Source organism: Rhea pennata, chromosome 3 (assembly GCF_028389875.1).
Source record: "Rhea pennata isolate bPtePen1 chromosome 3, bPtePen1.pri, whole genome shotgun sequence".
Classification (NCBI taxonomy): Eukaryota; Metazoa; Chordata; class Aves; order Rheiformes; family Rheidae; genus Rhea; species Rhea pennata.
Genome location: NC_084665.1, coordinates 128,156,398 through 128,175,386, shown reverse-complemented (window position 1 = coordinate 128,175,386; position 18,989 = coordinate 128,156,398). Strand labels below are relative to the sequence as shown.

At 58.8% G+C, this 18,989-nt stretch overlaps 1 protein-coding gene across 2 annotated transcripts; it reads left to right on the top strand.

Moving 5' to 3' along the window:
- The first annotated feature begins 1,666 nt into the window (after window positions 1–1,666).
- Window positions 1,667–18,478, top strand: ZNF395 (zinc finger protein 395). Of its 2 annotated transcripts, none has more exons than XM_062573312.1 (10): window positions 1,667–1,708; window positions 6,551–6,809; window positions 9,371–9,603; window positions 9,825–9,940; window positions 10,367–10,602; window positions 10,752–10,852; window positions 11,514–11,772; window positions 12,936–13,028; window positions 13,290–13,393; window positions 14,335–18,478. In XM_062573312.1, exons 2-10 carry the CDS (start codon window positions 6,561–6,563, stop codon window positions 14,444–14,446), a joined length of 1,503 nt encoding a protein of 500 aa, XP_062429296.1. In that variant the 5' UTR covers window positions 1,667–1,708; window positions 6,551–6,560; the 3' UTR covers window positions 14,447–18,478. The 2 variants fall into 2 exon arrangements, with proteins under 2 accessions (XP_062429296.1, XP_062429297.1); XM_062573313.1 differs by lacking the exon at window positions 1,667–1,708 and adding an exon at window positions 3,704–3,944.
- The last annotated feature ends 511 nt before the right edge of the window (window positions 18,479–18,989 follow it).

Here is an 18,989-nt window from a genome sequence, read left to right as displayed (position 1 = left end):
CTTTCTCAAAAATCAATCTTGGACAGCTGTGTTAAATCCCATCTAGTATACCTACATTAGTACTTTAATAGGTGCTAAAAAATAAGCTTTATTTTCCCCCTTCTGAGCTGGAAAGGGGCCCGGGGTTTATCTCTGCTAGTTAACACATGTTAACTTGACTTGCCTAGGCAGAGGTTTTGAAGGTGATGGCCAACGCGGGCACGTAGTACCTCTTCCAGCAGAGTGGAAGGATATTGTGCTTTTTTTGAAATGTTTACCCCCTTCTGAAATTAAAAGTTACTAAAATACTAGTAGTTTGGTTTATATTTTATACTATTAACATTAAAATATATTGATGGGCCTGGAGCGGTGCTCTGTGCTGGTGGGTATTTACAGCTTGTAGTAGCCGCCGTGCTGATCTTTAATGTAAAAGCACAAGGGTGGACTGCCTTGCTGATCTTTGGGTGATCTTTAAAGTCTTGAACAGGGTGGTCTCCTTCCTCACCCTTGGGAAAATTGTCATTTTAGACCTTAGCTTGTCCTTCGGGGCAGCGATTTTCCTTTCCTTAACTGTTGCTCACCCCTGTGTCTAGAAATATATTAAAAAAAACCCCGCGCAATGTGCTTATCCGCAGAGTGTTTCCCTTCAGATGCGCGATCCTTGGCAGTCCGGCGCTGGGGTGACGTGAAATATCGCAGTAATAAAAAATATATTAGCCTGAGCATCGCTGCGCTCATGAGCGACTCCTGTTCGAACAGCAAAAGCATGCGTGTGATTTATTATTTATTTTTAGCATTAAAAGAAGAGTTGGTCTTGGCTTATTCCCAGAGAGGCCTTTTTTTCCCCCCCTTTTTGTTCTGTTTTATCTTTGATAGTGAATAATCCTTAGATGTTGATGCAATGCCAAATTAGCATGGGTCGGGGACCAAATTTGCAGTTTGGCGTAGTGGGGGGGTCCTGAGCGAAGGCAGAAAGCATTGCGTTGGCTGCTCTATCCGTGTGTAAGTGCTCATGCTGCAGAGAGGCAAGTGGCCAAAAAAAAAAAAAAAAAGGGAATTTGGGGTTTTCGGCACTGGTGGCCGAGGCTTCTTCAGGACAGGAAATGAGAAAACCTGTGGCGGCGGAGCTGGATTTGCCGTATAAATAAACCCCTCACGGAGAACCACTGGCGTTAATTTAATCCTCGCTAACTTGATTCGATGGAGGGGTGAAGGTTTCTGCGGCGGCGGGCCGAGCTCCGCGACAGCTCATCCGGACCGACCGGGAGAGCTCGGAAAAAGCGCAAAGAGCTTTTTTAGCAGCAGCCCTGGAGCTGGTGGCGGAGTTGTGATCGCGGTGCCACGTTTCCAGCGGGAATTTGCCTCCGCGGGTGCAGGAGAAACGCGAAGCCCCCGGCGCTTCGGGCCCCCAGTTTGGCTGAGACGGGCCTCGCCGGTGCGAGAGGGAAAGCGCCGGCGACAAAACCCGAGAAGCTCTTCCTTAAAAAAAATGTAAAAAAAAAATAGAAAAAAAAAATAGAAAAAAAGAAGGGGGGGGATAAAGGGCCAATAGCGCTTAGGGAGCAGCGCGGGCGCGGAGCCGGGGGGCGGCGGCATCGGCGGAGCCAATGCGCAGGAAGGGGCCGAGCATGTGCGGAGCTTGTTTACACCAGCGCTGCCCCGGGAGCTTTAACCCGGCCGGCGGCGGGCGAGGCGGCGGCGGCGGCGCCGCTGCGGGCGGGCGGGCGCGGTGAGTGCGGAGCGCGGCCGCGGAGGGCGCGCCGGGGGGCGGGGGGGAGGAGAGGGAAGAGCCGCCGGTTCGCGCAGCTCTCCGCGGAGAGCGCGCGCGGCGCCTCGCTTCGCTTTACCGCCTTTTTTTCTTCCCCCCCCCCCCTTTTTTTTTCGGTGCAAACTCTGCGGGTTTGGCACAGCCACGTGCGAGGGCCGGTGCCTCCCCCCCCCCGTCCCCCCCCCCGCGCGCTTGCGCCCCGCTTGGGAGGGCTGCGTGCACCCTCGCACGTGGGGTGGGGTGTGGGGACGGAGGGGGGCGTGTCACGCGTGGGGTGTGTGTAGGGGGAGGTAACGGGCTGCAGGGCGCTCGCGCGCCATGCGGAGGCGCGGAGCGGCGCTCGCGCGCCTGTTCACGCGTGTGCGGAGTGCCGCTGAGGGCGCGCGTTCACGCGTGTGCGGAGTGCCGCTTGCGTGCAGGTTTGCGCGCCAGCTGCCACTTGGCGCGGGTGCCGGGGGCCGCTCGCGCGTGTGCATGGCCACGCAGGACCAGCGCCGCGGGCGTGCCTGCAGACACCCGCCTTCACTCCCGGTCCTCCCCCCGCCGCGGGGGACTTGCAGCACCCGCGGGGGCGGGAGGGCAGAGCCCGTGTCCTGCACCCGCCGCGGCCGGGAGGGAAACCAGGCTGCGGAGGGTGGGCGGGAAAGAGGGGAAAAAAGGGGGAAAAAATTATCTATAAACGGCGCGCATGCATGTCCGCGGGCTGCGCTGCGGGCGCCTCCCTCGCCCGCTCCGCTCCGCTCCCGGGCGCGATCCAGGCCGGGAGCTGCCGGCAGCCGCGTACGTGCGCGGCGGTGCCGGGCCGGGCTGCGCCGGGCGGGGGGGTGGGGGAGGGAAGGGGAATTTCAAAACAAGGCGCGGACGGCGGGAGGGGGCGGACGGGAGCGCGGCGGCCGCCGCAGGTAAGGGCCGGGCCGGGCCGGGCCGGGCCGGGGGGGCAGCGCCGGCGGGGGGGGTCCCGGGCGGCCCCGGCTGCCGCGGGGTGTTGGCGGCCGCCGCCCCCCTGGCTCCGCCCGGGTTCGCTCCGCGCGTGCGCAGTGCGATCGGCTCTTTTTTTTTCTTGGGGGAGGTGGAGTGTTCCCACCCCCCCACGCGTGTTCCGCGCGTGCCCGCCCCCACGCGCCGCGGGGCCTGCCCCCCGCGCGCGCTGCACATGCACGGCACACGTGCGTGCTGCCCGGCGCGCTTGCACGCTGCGGGCACGCACGGCACGTTCGTACCGCGCGCAAACGCGGGGCGTGCACCCGCTGCACCCGCGTGGGGTGTGCACCCGCGTGGGGTGCGCGCACCCGCACCCGCTGCACCCGCGCGGGGTGTGCACGCCCGCGCGCGCCCGGCTGCCTCCTGCTGCGCCCAGGCCCTGCCTTTCCGCGGGCGTCGCGCCTTGCCCCCGCGCGGGGCCTCCCTGCCTGCGTGTCACCCCCGCGCCCCTTTGCGGGTGGGACAAGCCCCCGTCGTCCCTGTGCCCCCCGCTGGCCCCCCGCTGCCTTCAGCGTGACGCAGCCGGCGCACGCGTTGCACAAGCCTGCTGCGGCCCCCCCGGCGCTTTTTCTTTTTTCGCCCCCTTTTTACCCGCCCCGTTCTCGCACCGCGGCCCGTGCGCGTCGGGGCGGCCCCGGCCCCGCTAGCGGCGGTGCCGCAGCTCGCACCTGGGCGCAGGCTCGCCGGCGCCGGGCGGCCCCCTCCTCCTCGTCCCTCCCCGCTGGCCGCGCTCCCGCAGAAACGCGCGCCCGGCGCCCGCGGCCCTCCTTCCAGCCCGTGCAGAAATGTGCTGAGGGCATCGAATCCGGCTTTGCGGGCTCCGAGCCCAGCGCGCTGCTGCCTGCCGCCTTTTCCTTCCTGGCCTCGGCGTGCTTAACCCCTTAGCGCCAGGCTCTCCCGCTGGCCCCGGCTCCGGAGGGAGGGCGCTCGCTGCCGGCGTGCAGCTGGCCCCCTTCCCGGGGGAGCCGCTTGGCGCGCGTTCGTCTAAAACGTGGATAAAAACGTGTTTTGGCCGGTGGGACGAGCCGGGTGAAAACCGTCGCCGCCTCCTTTGCTCCTCCCGGTCTCGCGAACGAGTCTCGGCGGGACGGAATAAGGACGCGGAGGAGCCCGCGGTGTCGCGACGCGTCCGCAGGCGCGCCCGGAGCTGATCGCGGGAGCTGGGATGGAGCCAGCCAGCGTCCCGGCTTCCCGGGGAAGTCGGCGTGCTCAACGGGTTTGTGCCGCGCGGGAGCCGCGCCGGTTTTGCCTCTCCGGGCTCGCAGGCGCCGCTTGCTGGCTGCGGCCTCCCGCCGGGTTTGCTAGCAGGGGACGCCGCCGACGCCGTTCGATCCGAGCGGAGGAGGCTGGAGGCGCTCGGATCCGGAGCGCGGCTTGGTTGGAGTAAACGGGCTCCGGGTTCGCGACGCGGAACAGTCCTGCCCCTTGGCAGCGGCTGCCGGGTTTACGGGTGTTTTTCACGTGAGCGGGAGCGCGGGCTGCGTTCACGTTCCCTACTCGTGCGTTAGTTTTCTTTCCCTGGCAGTTTGACCACATAATATGAATTATTCGCTTTCTGGCCTAAGTTACGGTGGTGTCGACTTTCTGGGTGCTGTCGCGTCCCGGCTCGGAGCTATTTGCTGTTTCTCAGTGGCAATCAAAGTCTTTTTTTTTTTTTTTTCTCATAGTAAAGGTCCAAATTCGCAGTGAGCTCCATGCGCGCGGCTCTTACCCAGCATCGCTGGTAAAGAGCCTTGCGACCTCTCGGCGCGAGAGGCTGCTGCATAAAACCCCGTGCAAGGAAAACTCCGTTCCATAATGGGTTTCTGCACTGTTTTGCTTCCCTTATCCGTGCTGAGCCCCCGGAGCGGGATCGCTAGCGGCCGGCCGGGCGCGGGAATCCGGGGCAGCGCGCGAGGAGCCTGGAGCGGCACGGGGCTGCGGGCGCCCGGCCGGCTGCCCGTGACATCCCAAACTGCCTTGCCACCCTGGCTTTTCTGTTCCCTTTTTCCGGCGAGAAATGGTGCCCGGGATGCGGGAAGCTGTTGGGATCCCACCTGCTTGCGGCAGTTGCCGCTCGCCGTTCTGCATCGATCCGGCACCCATCCTGCTCTTCCTGGTGCAAGTTCCTAGCGTTTTATGGCTCTTAAATAGCTGTTAATTTTCTACCGAGGACAAAGCGAGCCTAATGGGTGCAGTTATCCATAAAACCAGCTTGTAAATCTTTAGCGTCCTTTGAAGCTGAGCACCCCCGAGGGCCGGCAGCGTCACGCTCGGGTGGCCCCGCGGCACCCGGGAATATCGCTGGGAATATAAAAGCGCGGGAGCCGGCCGGCCGGCCGGGCTCGCTCCCCGCAGATGGGATGCTGCGGCCACGGGAACGGTGCGGGCTGCCGGAGTTCCTGGGTCGATCAGAGCCAGGTGTGTTTTTAAGGAAACCTATAAATGCTTCCCCCCCCCCCTTTTGAAACAGCACCAAAATCTATAAATGCAAAGAAATGAGGAATTTCCTTACGGGCTTGCTGGAAGAGCCGCGTCAACACACGGAAAACCCACTTCTATCACCTGTCAGAGGAAGGAGGGAAAGTTATTCCGGGGGGAATAAGACTAAAAATAGTTGCTCTTGAACTCAGTGCTGTTGCAAACGTTGCAGAGAAACGATTTGGGGTGAAAATGCTCCAAATGCTTTCTTTTTAAGCAAAGCGGGGCAGCGATGTTGCCCGTATGGCTGGCAGCCTGGCTGCCGCTGGGAAAACCGCCAGCTTGACGGGAGTTGGGCGAAAAGCAGCTGAAGTTGGGAAAAGTTGTGCATGGCTGGAGCGGGCACGAGGAGCGGTGAACGTGCTTTGAGCCGCGCCGGGGTAATTACCGGGGGAAACAGGAGTCGGGATCTGGATTGCCCCCCCAAAAATAAATCAAAGCCCAGCTGGGGCCAGCGCAGGGGGAGCGGATGAAAGGGGCCGTGGTTTCCCCGCCGGAGAACTTTCCTCCCGTTGTGAAATCCCGAGCGCCGCGTCCTTCTCCCGGGCGGGCGAGTTGCAGGAGTCGGCTGGGCGGGAGCCAAGCGCAGAGGTCGGGCTCGGAGAGCGCTCGCAGAGGCTCCGGGAGCCCCGGGCCGGGAGCAGCCGCAGGGCGGTTGCGCGTTGGAAACCTTCCCGGCAGGAAGCACGCGGGGCGGCAGAGCCCTTGGCTGCAAAGCCAAGGCCCCTGCTCTGCTGGAAAGTCCCGCTGGGAATTCTCAGCGTTGGAGGGCGGCACCCAGTGGGGTTAAGGCAAAGGGGATCCGAGGAATGCCTGGGTTTGCGGGAATGGCAGTGTCGGGTGGCTTCCCTTGTTCTTGGTGCTGGTGCTCTGTGCTTGGCTTGGGCAGTAGCCCTGAGCCGGAGGGCCTGGAGCAGCTCCCGCCCGCTACGGGTGATACCTGGACAAGGGAGAGTTGGGAACCGCCGCAGGTGGCCGCTGGGTTTGGAGCTGGTGGTGGCAGCGCTGGTGGCGTGGGTGGAGAACACCTGTGGAAGGCCATCTCCTGATCGTATCTGCAGGGGCGTCCTCTGAGCTGGCAGCCCAGGAGACGTGACCAGAAAGAGGAGCCGTTGGAATAGACAGAGCCGGTGCTTGCTTCTAACGAGCAACCGTCTAGCTGGAGGTGTCCCCGTCCTAGTGGGGCACCCCACCGGGGCAGAGGGACTGAGCCGCTACAGAAGGGCAAGGGGGAAGAGTCCAAGTCTGGCAGAGGGATCGGGGTGGTTGCTTCTTCCAGACGGGTTTAGAAACGCCTGCGTAGAGGAGGAGCGTAGAGGTCTCGCGCCGGCAGTAACGGCCCCATCTCTTTGTCGTTCGCAGCGTGTCCGAGATGGCGAGCGTGCTGTCCAGGCGCCTGGGGAAGCGCTCCCTGCTAGGCACCCGCGTCTCCGCCCCCAGCTCCCTGGCCGACGGGGTGCTCGTGACCGCCCAGCTCGCCGGCTTGCCGGCCGATCTCAGCCGAGTGTCTTCCCACGCAGCTCCGCGGGAGGACGGACCGCGCAGGGAGCGAGCGGAGGAGAGCAGCCGGGCGCCGCGCTTCCCGAGCCCCAACCGGCCGCAGCTCCACGCGGGACGGCAAGTACGTAAGGAAGCTGTGTGTGTCCTCGTTCCGTGTGCTCCGGTGGGGCTGCTTGGAGGGGGCAAATGAAGCCCCCAAGCCCCTTGGTGCTTCACGTGCTGGTGTGAGCCTGTAATTATCGAAAGCCGTTGATGGGCGCTGGCTGCAGCGCGCTGGCTTTGGCCGTGCCGCGTGCGTTTGGACTGCGTGAGTGTAAGAGCGGCTGCGTTGGCTCCAGCAGAGAGCCATCTCCTCCAGTATCCTGTTTCCAGTCATAACCAGAAGTGGATGTCTATAAGGGAGAAAACACGTGATACTTCTCTCCCGTGTTCTCCTAGGTTCCAACCATTTGGAAGGCTAAGGGAGGTGGTTTCCATACACTTAATATCTCCCACTGGATTTCTCTTTTGTGAACTTGCCTAATCTCCCCCTTTAACCTGTGCTGGCTCCCTAAGGAGCCCTGCAGCTTAGCTATGGAGGTCCATCATGGGTCCATGCTTGGGTCCATCTGCTAGTGGAGCCCCAGAGCTTGGTCTAGAGCAGCTTTTTAGTACAGATTGGAGAGTACAAGGGTAAGTGGTGGATGCTCTGGAGGCTGTGCTTGAGCAGCATTTTGTTGATGGCATTGACCTGCCTGTTGAAGCAGCTCTTGGGGAAGAGTGAGGTGTGATGTCTAGTCCAGAAAGGGCATCTGGTCCTGCTAACATGCTTAGGAGGGCCTTGAGCTGGATGTCCTCTGGGGCAGGGAACAGCCTTGCTTCTTGATCCACAGGAATGGTTCCCATTAACGTCTGGCCAAGCAGCGTTGTCAGAAGGGAGCAGCGGGCCACTGACGTAAGAGCCAGGGTCTTGGCTTCTACCTGCAGGACTATAAAACCCTTTCTGGGCAGAGCTTGTAAAATGAAGTGTAAATAAGGCCCCTGTTCAGTTTTTTCTGGCTCCTGTGCCCAGCGCTGTCCTGTGGGGAGGGCAGATTCCTTCTGCCTCGTATTTATTAAACAGAGGACAGTGAGAGCTGTTTTCTCCTACGTGCTCCAGTGTTGAGGACTTTGCTTGCTCTGCTGCTGGAAATAGCATAAAAATAAGTCACGGGTAGTGGTTTTGCTTATGAGTGAATTTGCTTTGTAGAGCCTGAGGTGATGTTAGATGTTCTTGCTGTGCTGCATGTTGCTCCACCTTCGCTTAGGGGGACAGCTGGGGGGGCTTGTGGGGAAGCCTCGTTCCTTGTTACCTGGGAATATCGCAAAGGGACGCGGGCTGCGGAGGCTAAGGCCGTGGTCAGGACCGTCGGCGCCCTGTCGCTGTGATCCCAGCCCTCATCTGTTTAACCCTGGCCCAGCAGACCGCTGCTTCTGTGCTGTGGTTCCTCCCACCTGACACGATCTCGCATGCGCTCTTGGTCCCAGAACACGGCACATTTGTGCTTTGTCCATCCCGTGTTGGCTTCTTCGTGTAACGCCTGCAGCATTTCCATAAAGAGGTGGTCGTGTTCCTATAAATAGCCGGAGACACATGTAGCGTGTTTCAACACGGATACATTTCCATCAACAGAAATAGACTCATGGATAGTAGTGGTGGAAAATAGTCCATCAAGAGAAACTGAGACACTCTATGAAAGAGATGAGGCTTGAACATCTCCTTCTCCCTGGAAGAGCAGCAAACGGAGAAGTCAGGGGGTGACTTCAGGCTCACTTTGCCCAGGAAACCTCCGTTTCCCTGTCCCCCTCTGGGTTTCCTTTAGTCCCTTTATCTACGTGCTGTTCTGCAGTCTGTGGCAGTGGTGGGAGCCCCTGCCAGGCGATGTCATGAAGACAAAGCAAAACTGAACTCCAAAACGAGGCAAATTCGTTGAAGAAAAGTTTGTCCAAAGGTGTTGTGTTCAGAGATGTGGCTAACATCTGGTTCAGGACATCCTTAAGCTGTGGATCACCAGCATCTGGAACCGTGCAGCAGGGAAGGACAACTCTGCTGTCAGCAGTAGGACTCAGATGTGGATGAGCCTTGGCAGCCGCTCCAGTTTGTTGTGACGGCATCTGAAATACAAGCTCTTTTGGGACAGGCTCTGCCTTTTCACCGAAGCCTCCTTTGGTCCTTTTGCCACCGTAGGATGGAGCAAGGATGTGTCATGAGGTTCCTCTGCTGTACGGACTGGCCGGTCGCTCGCGTGGCACCAGCCAACGCTGGCTGGAGCGTCCTCCCTCTGATGGAAAAACGGCATTTCGAAGGGAGCTGGTTTCTCAGATGATCAGTCATCTTCCCTAGCTTGAAAAGCAAACCTGGTTTTCTGACCCCCCTCGAATGCCTGAACTCAGCATTCCCTCCCCGTTCTGCACCCTCTGCCTCGCGCTGGGGCTCGCGCACCCGCGAGCCTTGGCCTCGGGGAGCCCCCGCGTTGTTCCGATAGTCCTCTGGCACGAGGTCCTGTTGCAGCAGTGTTGCATCAGGCCCGGGAGGAGGTCAGTGTCTCAGACCCGGGGTTTACCCGTGGGACAGCGAGAGCAGCCCAGGGGAGCGCAGCCAGCTGCTCGCGGCAGGAGCAGTCGCGCTGGAAAGCCACCTCTTGCTCTTCTTTTTTTCCCCAGGTTGTCGTCACCTATAGCGGGCAGGAGCGTGCTGGCACCGCGGAGCAGCACAGCCCGCCGAGTGACAAGGTGAAGGTGCTGCTGCCGGAGCAGGGCTTGCCCGGGGGCCGCGGGATCGAGGAGGCGAGGCCAGCTGAGCTCCAGCGGTCACCGCTGCCTGGGGGCCCCGGGCTCGCCGGCGGCATGGAGCCGCTCCGCAGATCGGTTTCCAGCAGCATCGATGTCCCAAGGAGGTGGGTGCCAGAGGCCGGCCAGGTTTCATCCAGGTGGTGCAGGCGTTGGGTTTGAGATGCTGGTGGAGGCAGAGAGCGCCCTTCCTGGGCACCGATCCACAGAGTGCAGGGTTGGTGCCCAGCGGCTCCATTCTGCGCCGGATCGATGCCACCCACTCTGGAGGGTTCCTCGGCTGTTCCCGCCCCATTCTCATGTCTCTTTGTCCCTCCCGTGGGTGCAGGAAGGCCGACGCCACGGTGGAGATGGACGAGATGGTGGCCGCCATGGTGCTGACGAGCCTGTCCTGCAGCCCCGTGGTGCAGAGCCCCCCGGCCAGCGAGAGCGGCGGCATCCCCCGTGAGTCCCCCGGGGCGAGACGCTTGCCCGTGACCCCTTGGGGAGGCGGCGGGAGAAGCCGCCTGTCGGCAAGCGGAGTCGAGGGCCGGGAGGCCGGGGTGCGTTCCCGGGCCGCGGCGCGGGGCCCGTAACCCTGCCCGGCGCCGGAGTCCCCGGCAGGGCAGCCGCTCCTTTTTTTAGAGGAGATTTCATTCCCCGGGAGTCAAACGCAGCGGGTGGTTAAAAATAGCAGCCGGCGGCCGTGGGAAATGCCGGCTCTCCCCGTGCCGACCTCGCTGCGACGGCTCCCCGGAGGCTCGGAGCGTTTTGCTGGGGAAGCCGGGGTTGAAGCGCGACAGTCGAGCTCCACGTTCAGCTCTGGGCGCGCCAGACCCCCAAACGCCGCCGGTTTAGTTGTTTATTTTTTTTCCCTTTCCGTCCTTGCAGCCTCGCGGGCGGCCTGCGATCCCTGGAAGGAGAGCGGCGACGTCTCGGACAGCGGGAGCAGCACCACGAGCGGGCACTGGAGCGGCGGCAGCGACATCTCCACGCCGTCGCCGCCCCACCCCGAGGCCAGCCCCAAGCACTCGAGCGAGGCCCTCAGCTCGCCCCAGGCCGACGACGGCTTTGAGACCGACTCCGACCCCTTCCTCCTCGACGAGCCCGCGCCGCGCAAGAGGAAGGTACCGCCGGGTGGCCAGCGTGCGACGGGGCGGGGAATGGGGGCCGGCAAGCGCTACCCTTGGCTCTTCCCTCTCCGGGCAGGAGCACCGCGGTGGGGCCGGGCGGTCGGGACGAAGCCCCCGCTGACCAGCACCCCTCTTTCCTCCAGAACTCGGTGAAGGTGATGTACAAGTGCCTGTGGCCCAGCTGCGGCAAGGTCCTGCGCTCCATCGTCGGCATCAAGCGGCACGTGAAGACCCAGCATCTCGGGTAAGGCAGAGGCTTCGCCTCCTTCACCTGCCTGCGGCTGCTTTGGGGGCTGAAGCCAAGCAGCCTGGGGCTCCTGGCGCCACGGAGCGGTGCTTCCCTGCGGCCGGCTGCAGGTTCCAGCATTCCCGGGCCAGGGGGGTCGGCAGGTGCTCAGGTCCCCCCGCCATGGGCAGCTGGTTTTGGCCTCGCGGCTTTCCTGGACTCACAGGAGTCCCTGCTCGAGCTTGAGGACTGCAGCCTTGCGGGGGCTGGAGCTGTCAGTGCCTGGGGTCATCTGTGCAGCTCTCGGCCGCCTTCGCTGCGTGGGAGAGCCGCGAGAGCCCCCCTGCTCCGTCCTCCCCGCCTTGGGTTGAAGCTGCCTCTCGGCCCGCGAGCTCGAGCCCGGCGGCGGCAGGTTTGCGGCGAGGCTGCAGCCAGCCGCGCGCTGTTCCCGCTTCCCGTGGCGGCCGCCCCCTCTAGCGGGCTCCGAGGCTGCCGCTCGCAGGGCTGTAAAACGAGGAATGATTCAGCGGTGAATGGGAATGCAAATGCGAACGCTCCGGGGAATCTGATGGTACAAGGAGGGGCAAAGCCGGCAGCGTACAGATTGCCATCCGGTGCAAAGCAACTATCCTGGGAAAATGCTAGACTTGTGGCTTTTTCCTCCTTTTCACCACTGCAGAGACGGTGCGGACTCGGACCAGCGGAAGAGGGAGGAGGATTTTTACTACACCGAAGTGCAGGTGAAAGAAGAGCCCGCTCCGGAGTCAGCCGCCAGCCCCACGTCGGCGTCGGCCCCCATCGTCATCCAGCAAACCCTGGCCAAGCCGGAGGCCCTGCTGGTGGAGCCACCGACGCTGGAGCCGGCGCTGCCGGGCAGCGCGCTCAGCCAGTCGGCCCCCAGCTCCTTCTGGCACATCCAGGCCGATCACGCGTACCAGGTGAGCGCCCCGCGCCGCAAAGCCCATCGTTGCCGTCGTCTTCCCCAGCCTCCGGGGCTGTTGCGTGCCAAAAACCAAGCGACGTTTGGCGTGTTTAACACAATACGCTCCTGGCGGAGGAAAGGAGAAGGCACCTGGTTACCCGGTTATGGATTTAACCGCCTCCCTCGTGAGCTGCCGTCCCGGTGCGGAGCGGCCCCGCTCTGTCGGCCTCCCCGCACGGGGCTCGTGCGCCAGCGCGGCCATCGCCTGCGCGGGGGAGCTGCCGACCCGCGCTCCCGCCGCACTGCGATTAAGGTCCCGGCGGTATGCAACACGCCCTCCCGCGAGCCGATAACGCGGGGCTGGAATGCAGCCGCGCTGGATCCCGGCACGTCCTGGGCTGCCGAGTCAGGAGTTCGCGTGCTTTTGAGGCACGGAAAACCTGGAGACCCGGAGCGCCAGGCTGCGCGCAGCGCCTTGGCGCCGGGCTCGCCCACTGCAGCGCTCCTCGTCCCGTGGCGGCTGCTGCAGCTCTCCGATGTCCTGTGCAGTCCCGGGACTGCTTGAGAGCCGAGACTTGTTGGGAGCTGTAGGTTAGCCTAGCGGGAGCAGGAGAGGCTACATAGATCCGTCAGCTCCTTGTTCCCACGCCAGGGAATGGACGCTGCATCAGCTCAAAGCAAAAAGCACACTCTGCGACAGCCTACTGGAGTAGGCGCAAAAACCCCCCGTGCAAGTAGGCCCATCCGTGTGATTCGGGGAGAACTCTGCAACCAAACGCGCTTGGGTGGATGGAGAAATTGCTGCATCTCCAGCTATGCTGCCAGCCCGTGTCCGGTCACGGGTGCTGTGCCCCATGTCAGAGCAAGCAGGTGCTGGAGGCCACAAGGGTTTGGGTTCCCACCACCATTCTTCCCATCCTTGCAGTTGTGTCTAGCTGAATTTTCAGCTTGGTCTCTCTCGGCCTCTCTTCCACTGCAGTTAGAAGAGGTTGTTGCTCATCCTGCGGCTGGGCTCTGCCAGCTGTGCGTGCCAGCTGTGTCCCCAGTGGTGGGGATTGAATGGCTACCGCGCGGCCAGCGGGGCACAGTGCACACTGAGCCCCATCTCTCGTCTTCGCAGTGACGAGCGCGACCTCCCCGAGGCTAATGCTGAACTGCAACTCCCCTTTTGTCCCACAGGCCTTGCCTTCGATTCAAATCCCAGTGTCCCCGCACATCTTCACCAGCATCAGCTGGGCGACTGCCACCTCAACGCTCCCGTCCTTGTCGCCGGTGAGTCTCGCCTGCCCGGCGTCTTGTTTCTCTACGATTCTTTCTGTGTTTGCAGGTGAAGGTGGGGTGGTTGGGCTGGATGCTTTTGAGAGAACCTCATCTCTTCTTACTCATTGCCTGGCTTTAATGCGAGGAGCAGGCCAAGTTTATGCCTTGACGTTGTCTAGATCTCCATGCTGCTTCCTCACAGTGCCTAAGGGTTGTTCTGGAGAGAGGTGATATGGTCCAGCCTGACATCTGATGGTGTTTCTTCTCCTGCAGGTTCGAAGCCGGTCACTGAGCTTCAGTGAACCCCAGCCAGCGACCCAGATGTTGAAGTCCCACCTGATCGTCGCGTCACCTCCCAGGGTGTCCCTGGGCACCAGGTAAGAGGCTGCGCTCCCTGTTCGGCAGGGGAGATAACGAGGGAGTGATGGGCACAGGGCACATCCAGACTGCCGCAAGTGCGGCTGACAGCTAGGAGAGGAACAAACGCGAAGCCCATCGCTGCCAGAGCAGAAGGCTTCTCCTCTGCCGTTGTGCCAGTCGCCTGGGACCTGTGCAAATTGTGTCTCCTCCGCTCCCCTGCAATAAAAAAATGGGCAATTACCAGGGATGGTCTGTTGCTCTGGGGTGTTTGGGAGCCCCCAAGGGACACAATGTGCTAGGAAGGGTAGCTGGCCTGGGCTTGCTGTTCCCCGCACCACCCTCCCTCCCTGTGTGGACTGTGCTCCTGCTCCAAGCTAGCCGCAGTGGCCTCCCTGGTCTCCAAAGCATGCTGACTCAGAAGCTAAGACAGGGTATGAAACTGTTGCTCCCTTCTTGCCTGTGCGCTGGTGTTACCACAGAGTCTCCAAGTGCTTCTGTGGCCTTCACCCACCTGGTGAACACCTTGGGGTCAACATCTTGGTTCTTTAGCGGTTTCTGTGAGGAGCCTGGGGCTTTTTCGGTGGAAGAGGAGAGGAGTCTCAGCTTGGGGCTTCTCAACACTGGTGGCCATGCGTTCACGTCCCGCCACATCTGCAGGCTGTGCTGGGGGGCCACTTCCCTGCGGCAGTCCCTCGTTCAAAGCTCGTGTGCAGGCTGAGCTGGGGAGCTCAGGAGGCACTTCAGCAAGCCCCATGTCCTACCTGGGGGCTGAAGCTGCTATGTTTTCCTGCAGTTTTTTTGCATTTGCTAAATGGTGGGTTATTCCCCGTATCTCAGCTGGGAGCTTCCTAAAACACCACTCCACTTTTTTAATCTCTTAATCTTAACCTCTGCTGCACATGCAACTGCCTGAACGTCTTCCCTAAGCAGATGAGTTCAATTTCCTTTTCTTCCACAGGAAAGTCCGCGGTGAAGCCAAGAAGTGCCGGAAGGTTTACGGCATCGAGCACCGGGACCAGTGGTGCACAGCGTGCCGGTGGAAAAAGGCCTGCCAGCGATTCCTGGACTGAGCCCAAAGCCTGCCGGGTGGCGAGCCGCTCCCGCTCCTTCCGCCGAGGGAGCGCCCGAGTCGTCGGCACTGCAGCCGGGGACCTTGGAGGTGTCTCCTGCGACTCCAGAGGAGACCTCGAGAGCTGCCTGTAAATTCCTCCTGTATATTGTACACCTGCTGGGTTGGTTCTCTCTCTCTCTCTCTCTCTCTCTCTCTCTCTCTCTTTTTTTTTTTTTTTAACTCTTTTTGAAAAAGTTTTTTAAACAGAAGTGAAGAAAATTTCCTTTTTACAGTAAAAATGGTGGGGGGGCAATATGGGGAAGGAATTTGGTTCCTGGGTGTTCAGGAGAGCTTAGAGGTGATCTAGGGACCAAAGAACTTCCCAGATTTCCCAGATCATCGCTAAAACCTCCTGGATTTCCTCATCGTGGCTGGGATAGGATGCTGAGGCAGCATTCCCTGGTCCTTGACTACCTGGAAACTGCAAATCCCTTGTACTCTTTAAGGGACAGTGCCGGTAACAATCATAGCTTTAAAAAACATTCAGTTGTTGCTGGCAGCACGTGAATCCTCCCGACGGCAGGAACCGAGGCTCCTGGCACCACTGCCGTGCTGTTTGCTCGTGTCACGTCGCGCCGCTTGGGCAGGGACCCAGTCTGCTGCAGCCCGAGCCCTCCCGGCTGGTGATCTGCACCTGTGTTTGGGGAACTTTGAAAGGAAGTCTTTAATTAGGAAAGCTATGACAGGTTTTAAAGCGAAACCCCGTATTCTCATTTTTTTTAGACTTCTGCTTAGCTCTTTGGAAGCAGATGGTGTGGTCCTTGCTGTCACTCTTTTAAGCTAGGCTTAAGAAATTAGCCCTTAAAAGCTCACTGATTCCTCCAGTAGAGGCAGCTGGTAACCTAGGAGGACTGGGGAAGATTTTTCCACTTAAATATTTGCTTTTAGACTCTCTGGAAGCCGACAGGATATAAGCCCATCTGCTAAAAGATACTGCTTATGCCGCAGAAGAGATGCACCAGAAAATCCTGAAGTGCAAAGGCAGACTTGAGATGCCTCACTTTTCCCAACTTTTATATATATATATATATATATATATATATATATATATATATATATATATATATATATATATATATTTATATTTACATTATTCAAACTTCTTTTAGCTTTCTGTCTGGGTAGCAGTAGTCTCTGTGCAGAAGGCGCTTGCCCGGGAGGATAGCTGGGACCCCAGCGGCCCGCTTCTGCAGCGTCTTCCCAGATGTTGCGCAGGGTTTGCCCCACGAGTCGCTCTCTGTCTGCGGGTGGCAAATGTCCCATTTGCTCTTTTTCCCTTTTTCTTCCCCCTGTGTCAGTAGAGGCGGCAACTGGATTTTCTGCTGCGTTTCTTGATAATTGTAGGCTGTAAACCACAGCCGCCGTGCCAAGAGCGGGTGCCTGCAGCAGGCTGGGGCCTCGGTGGTGGTGAGGACCATGTGATTAGTCTAAACTTTCCTTGTTACAAAAAAAAAAATCGTGGCTGGGAGAATATTATTACTATTTTTTTTGTTCTCCTGGATCAACATGAGCCCTGTTGCTAAAGGGGGGGGGTGGGCAGGCAAAGCAGGTTTCTATATATATGTATTACAGGTGCTTGTTGACTTTTTTTTGTTTTGTTTGTAATTTTGTACATATAAACAGTATATTGTTTCAGAACCTGATCTTCTCTTCAGTGTTAACCTGATGGATGCACAACTGGCCTCTGGCAAGCAGGAAAAAAAAAAAAAAAAAAAAGCCACGTGTGCCCTGTCCTAGCCCAAGCAGCCTGCCGGGCAGCTGGCAGAAAGCAGGGGTTTATCCCCTGGGAGCAGCATGCTGGGGAGCGGATCTGTGCCATGAGGCCTGCTAGGAAATAGTAGAAAATCGGGCCATTGAAAACCAGAATTCACTTATTCTGAGCTTTTTTTTCACATTACCTGAACGATGGGCTATAATCGGTGATTGTGTTAACTCCAAAACAGGTAAAAACCCAAATTTTCCTGTGGGCCTTGGCTGCGGTCCATCCGGCAGCCCTTGTCTTGCCGGATCGCTCTCAGCCGTGGGGCTGCTGGGGTCTCTCCCGCTGCCCCCCAGCTTGCAGCGGAGATGCTCCCGACGCTGCAGGCGATGGTCTGTGCGGAAAGGGGTTGACGGTGGCAGCATCAAGTCTTGCTGTCAGGTGTGATTCCTCTTGCACAGATTTTTTTTTTCTCTTTTTCTTTTTTTTTTCCTACCCTGCCCTTCAGTGAGGCTGAAAGTGTGGCTAGCTCTCTGCAGGGATTTTCAGACAGTTATTTGGTGCCCCAGTTCAGGCACTGGGGAAGTTCTCTGCCTTTTTAGTTTCCAGATGCTCCTCTGAAACAAAACTTGGAGCTGTGTACGGAGCATGAAAGAAAGAAAGAAAAAGAGGAAAAAAAAAATCGAATCTGTGCTTTCCTCGGACTTTGTGCCTTTGCTCCCTCAACTTGGCAGAGACATGGGATGGACTAGAGGTGTCGCTTTGCCCTTTCTATGCCGTTTCTGCCCCTTTGGCTTTGATTTCTCCCTCTTTGGCTTTACCCAATCCCTCTTTCTTGCTTCGGTTCCCGCAGCTCCCGAGGGCGAGCACTCAGGAAACTTAAAATAAGCCATCTGGAGTCGCAGGCGCCGTTCGACGGCAGCCCCGTGAGCCTCCGACAGGGTTTGTCCCTCCGAGCCAGGGTGTAGCGTTGGACAATCTGGCACCGGCACCCCAAGCCCTTCCGGTCTCTGTTCCAAAAAATCAGCGTTTTTCACTGATGGAAGATTAAGGTTTTTTTTTTTTTAAAAAAAAAAAAAAAAACTATGCTTTGTTAAACACGATCTAAATGCGGGGGAATGAGTAGAGGGGAGAAAAAGGAAAGTGTAAATGACTTTGGAATGAGCAGCTGCCCGCGGATGTGCGCGGCCGGAGCTCCGGGCCGGGGGAAAAGGCAGAGCGTGCCGTACCGGGCGGGATGGGACGCGTCCGGGAAAGCCGGCCACGGGCCCCAGCCCCGCTCCTCGGGCTCGCACCTCTCTTACAGTGCCTCATCCCCCCGCCCCCCGAATAGCACTTCATGCCTAGGCGCAAACGGGAGTTTTCTCACTTTGGGATATTGTTGTATCAGGGCCAATTTATAACGGGTTTAAATGCGGGGTGGGAGATGCTTCTTTTCCCGAGGGCTTTTACGGTACAGACTTAACTGGACAAAATCGTCCTTACGCTCATGGCTCTCTTACTTTTTTTGGCGGTTGGGGTTTTTTTTACGGAGAAACTGGTGCAGAATGTTTTGTATGACACTTTTTTAAAAAAAAAAAAAAAACTTAGGGGAAAAGAAAAAATTGTATTTTTGCAGAAATGACAGCAGACTTCTACGTCTATCTGTTTAGCTGGCATTTGGGTTCCTTCAGCCCCCTTCTCCCCCCCCCCCCTTTTTCCTTTTCTAACTTGCTTCCAACCGCATCCTGAATGTTTGACTTCTTCTTTTTTTTTTTTTCCTCCTGACATGCGAGTCTTTAAAACTTTTCCAAGCTCTTCAGGCCCCAACGGTGGGTAACCCCGGCCGCTGAATCCAGCCGGGAACGCTCTTCCCCCGTGCAGTGGCCTGCGTGTATATGTATGTACATAGGAACCTCTCTTGGGCACTAATTGGAGGCTGCTCTCCCTTTCCAGCCTGGATACTGTGACACCCCACCACTGCCAAGGGGAGTTGCACCCAAAAAGGAAAACCCAAGTTTTATTAGCCCAAAGTTAAGGAGAGTTTGGGTAGGTGGAGGGTGCGATTTGGTCCTCGGTGGAGCGCGGGGAGGATGCTTGGGGCCGGGCGCTGCGCTCTGGCCAGCCATCCGGCGAGGCGGGGAATATGCTGTATCAGTGACTTTGTCTTGTTGGAGCTTTTTCTCAGCTGTCTTCCAAGTATTATTTTTATTGTATAAAAAAATTTTGTAAAAATAAAAATGTGAAATGTAATTTTTACAGCAGCACTATGAAATATATTTTATAAGAAATAAAAAAGAAAAAGTTGCCTGATCGGTCACTGTCTCTGCTTTTGGCTTTCACGTCCTGCCCGGTGCTGAGCTCCTATCACCCCGTTCCTGCGGCCCCGGCACTGCTCCGGCACGGACCGCGTGCCTAGCACCACTAGATAGCAGTGTCGACCAGGCACGGGGAGCTGCCGCGCCAGCTTCGGCTCGGCAGATGGTGGTGCTCCTTCCTTCTTTTTGTTGTCTTTTTCCCTAGAAAAACCCATGTTCCCTCATGTTTTGAACCTGGAAGCTGCAGGGAATGGCACAGGGAAGAGGTTTCCACAGGAGTAATTGCAAATGTTGGTTCTGGGCAACCTTGGGAATAAGCACAGGGATGAAGGACCTTCTTGCAACCCATCTGCCCAAGGTCGACATGCCGCCACCGTATCTGAGTGCCTCGGGTTGAGCCTTGTCCCTTATCCTATTGCCTGTTTGGTTGGGGGGAGTTAACGGCCTGAACCGGTACCACTGTCTGGCTACGGGTCCAGCAGCCCAGAGCCTTCTGCAAGCTGCTG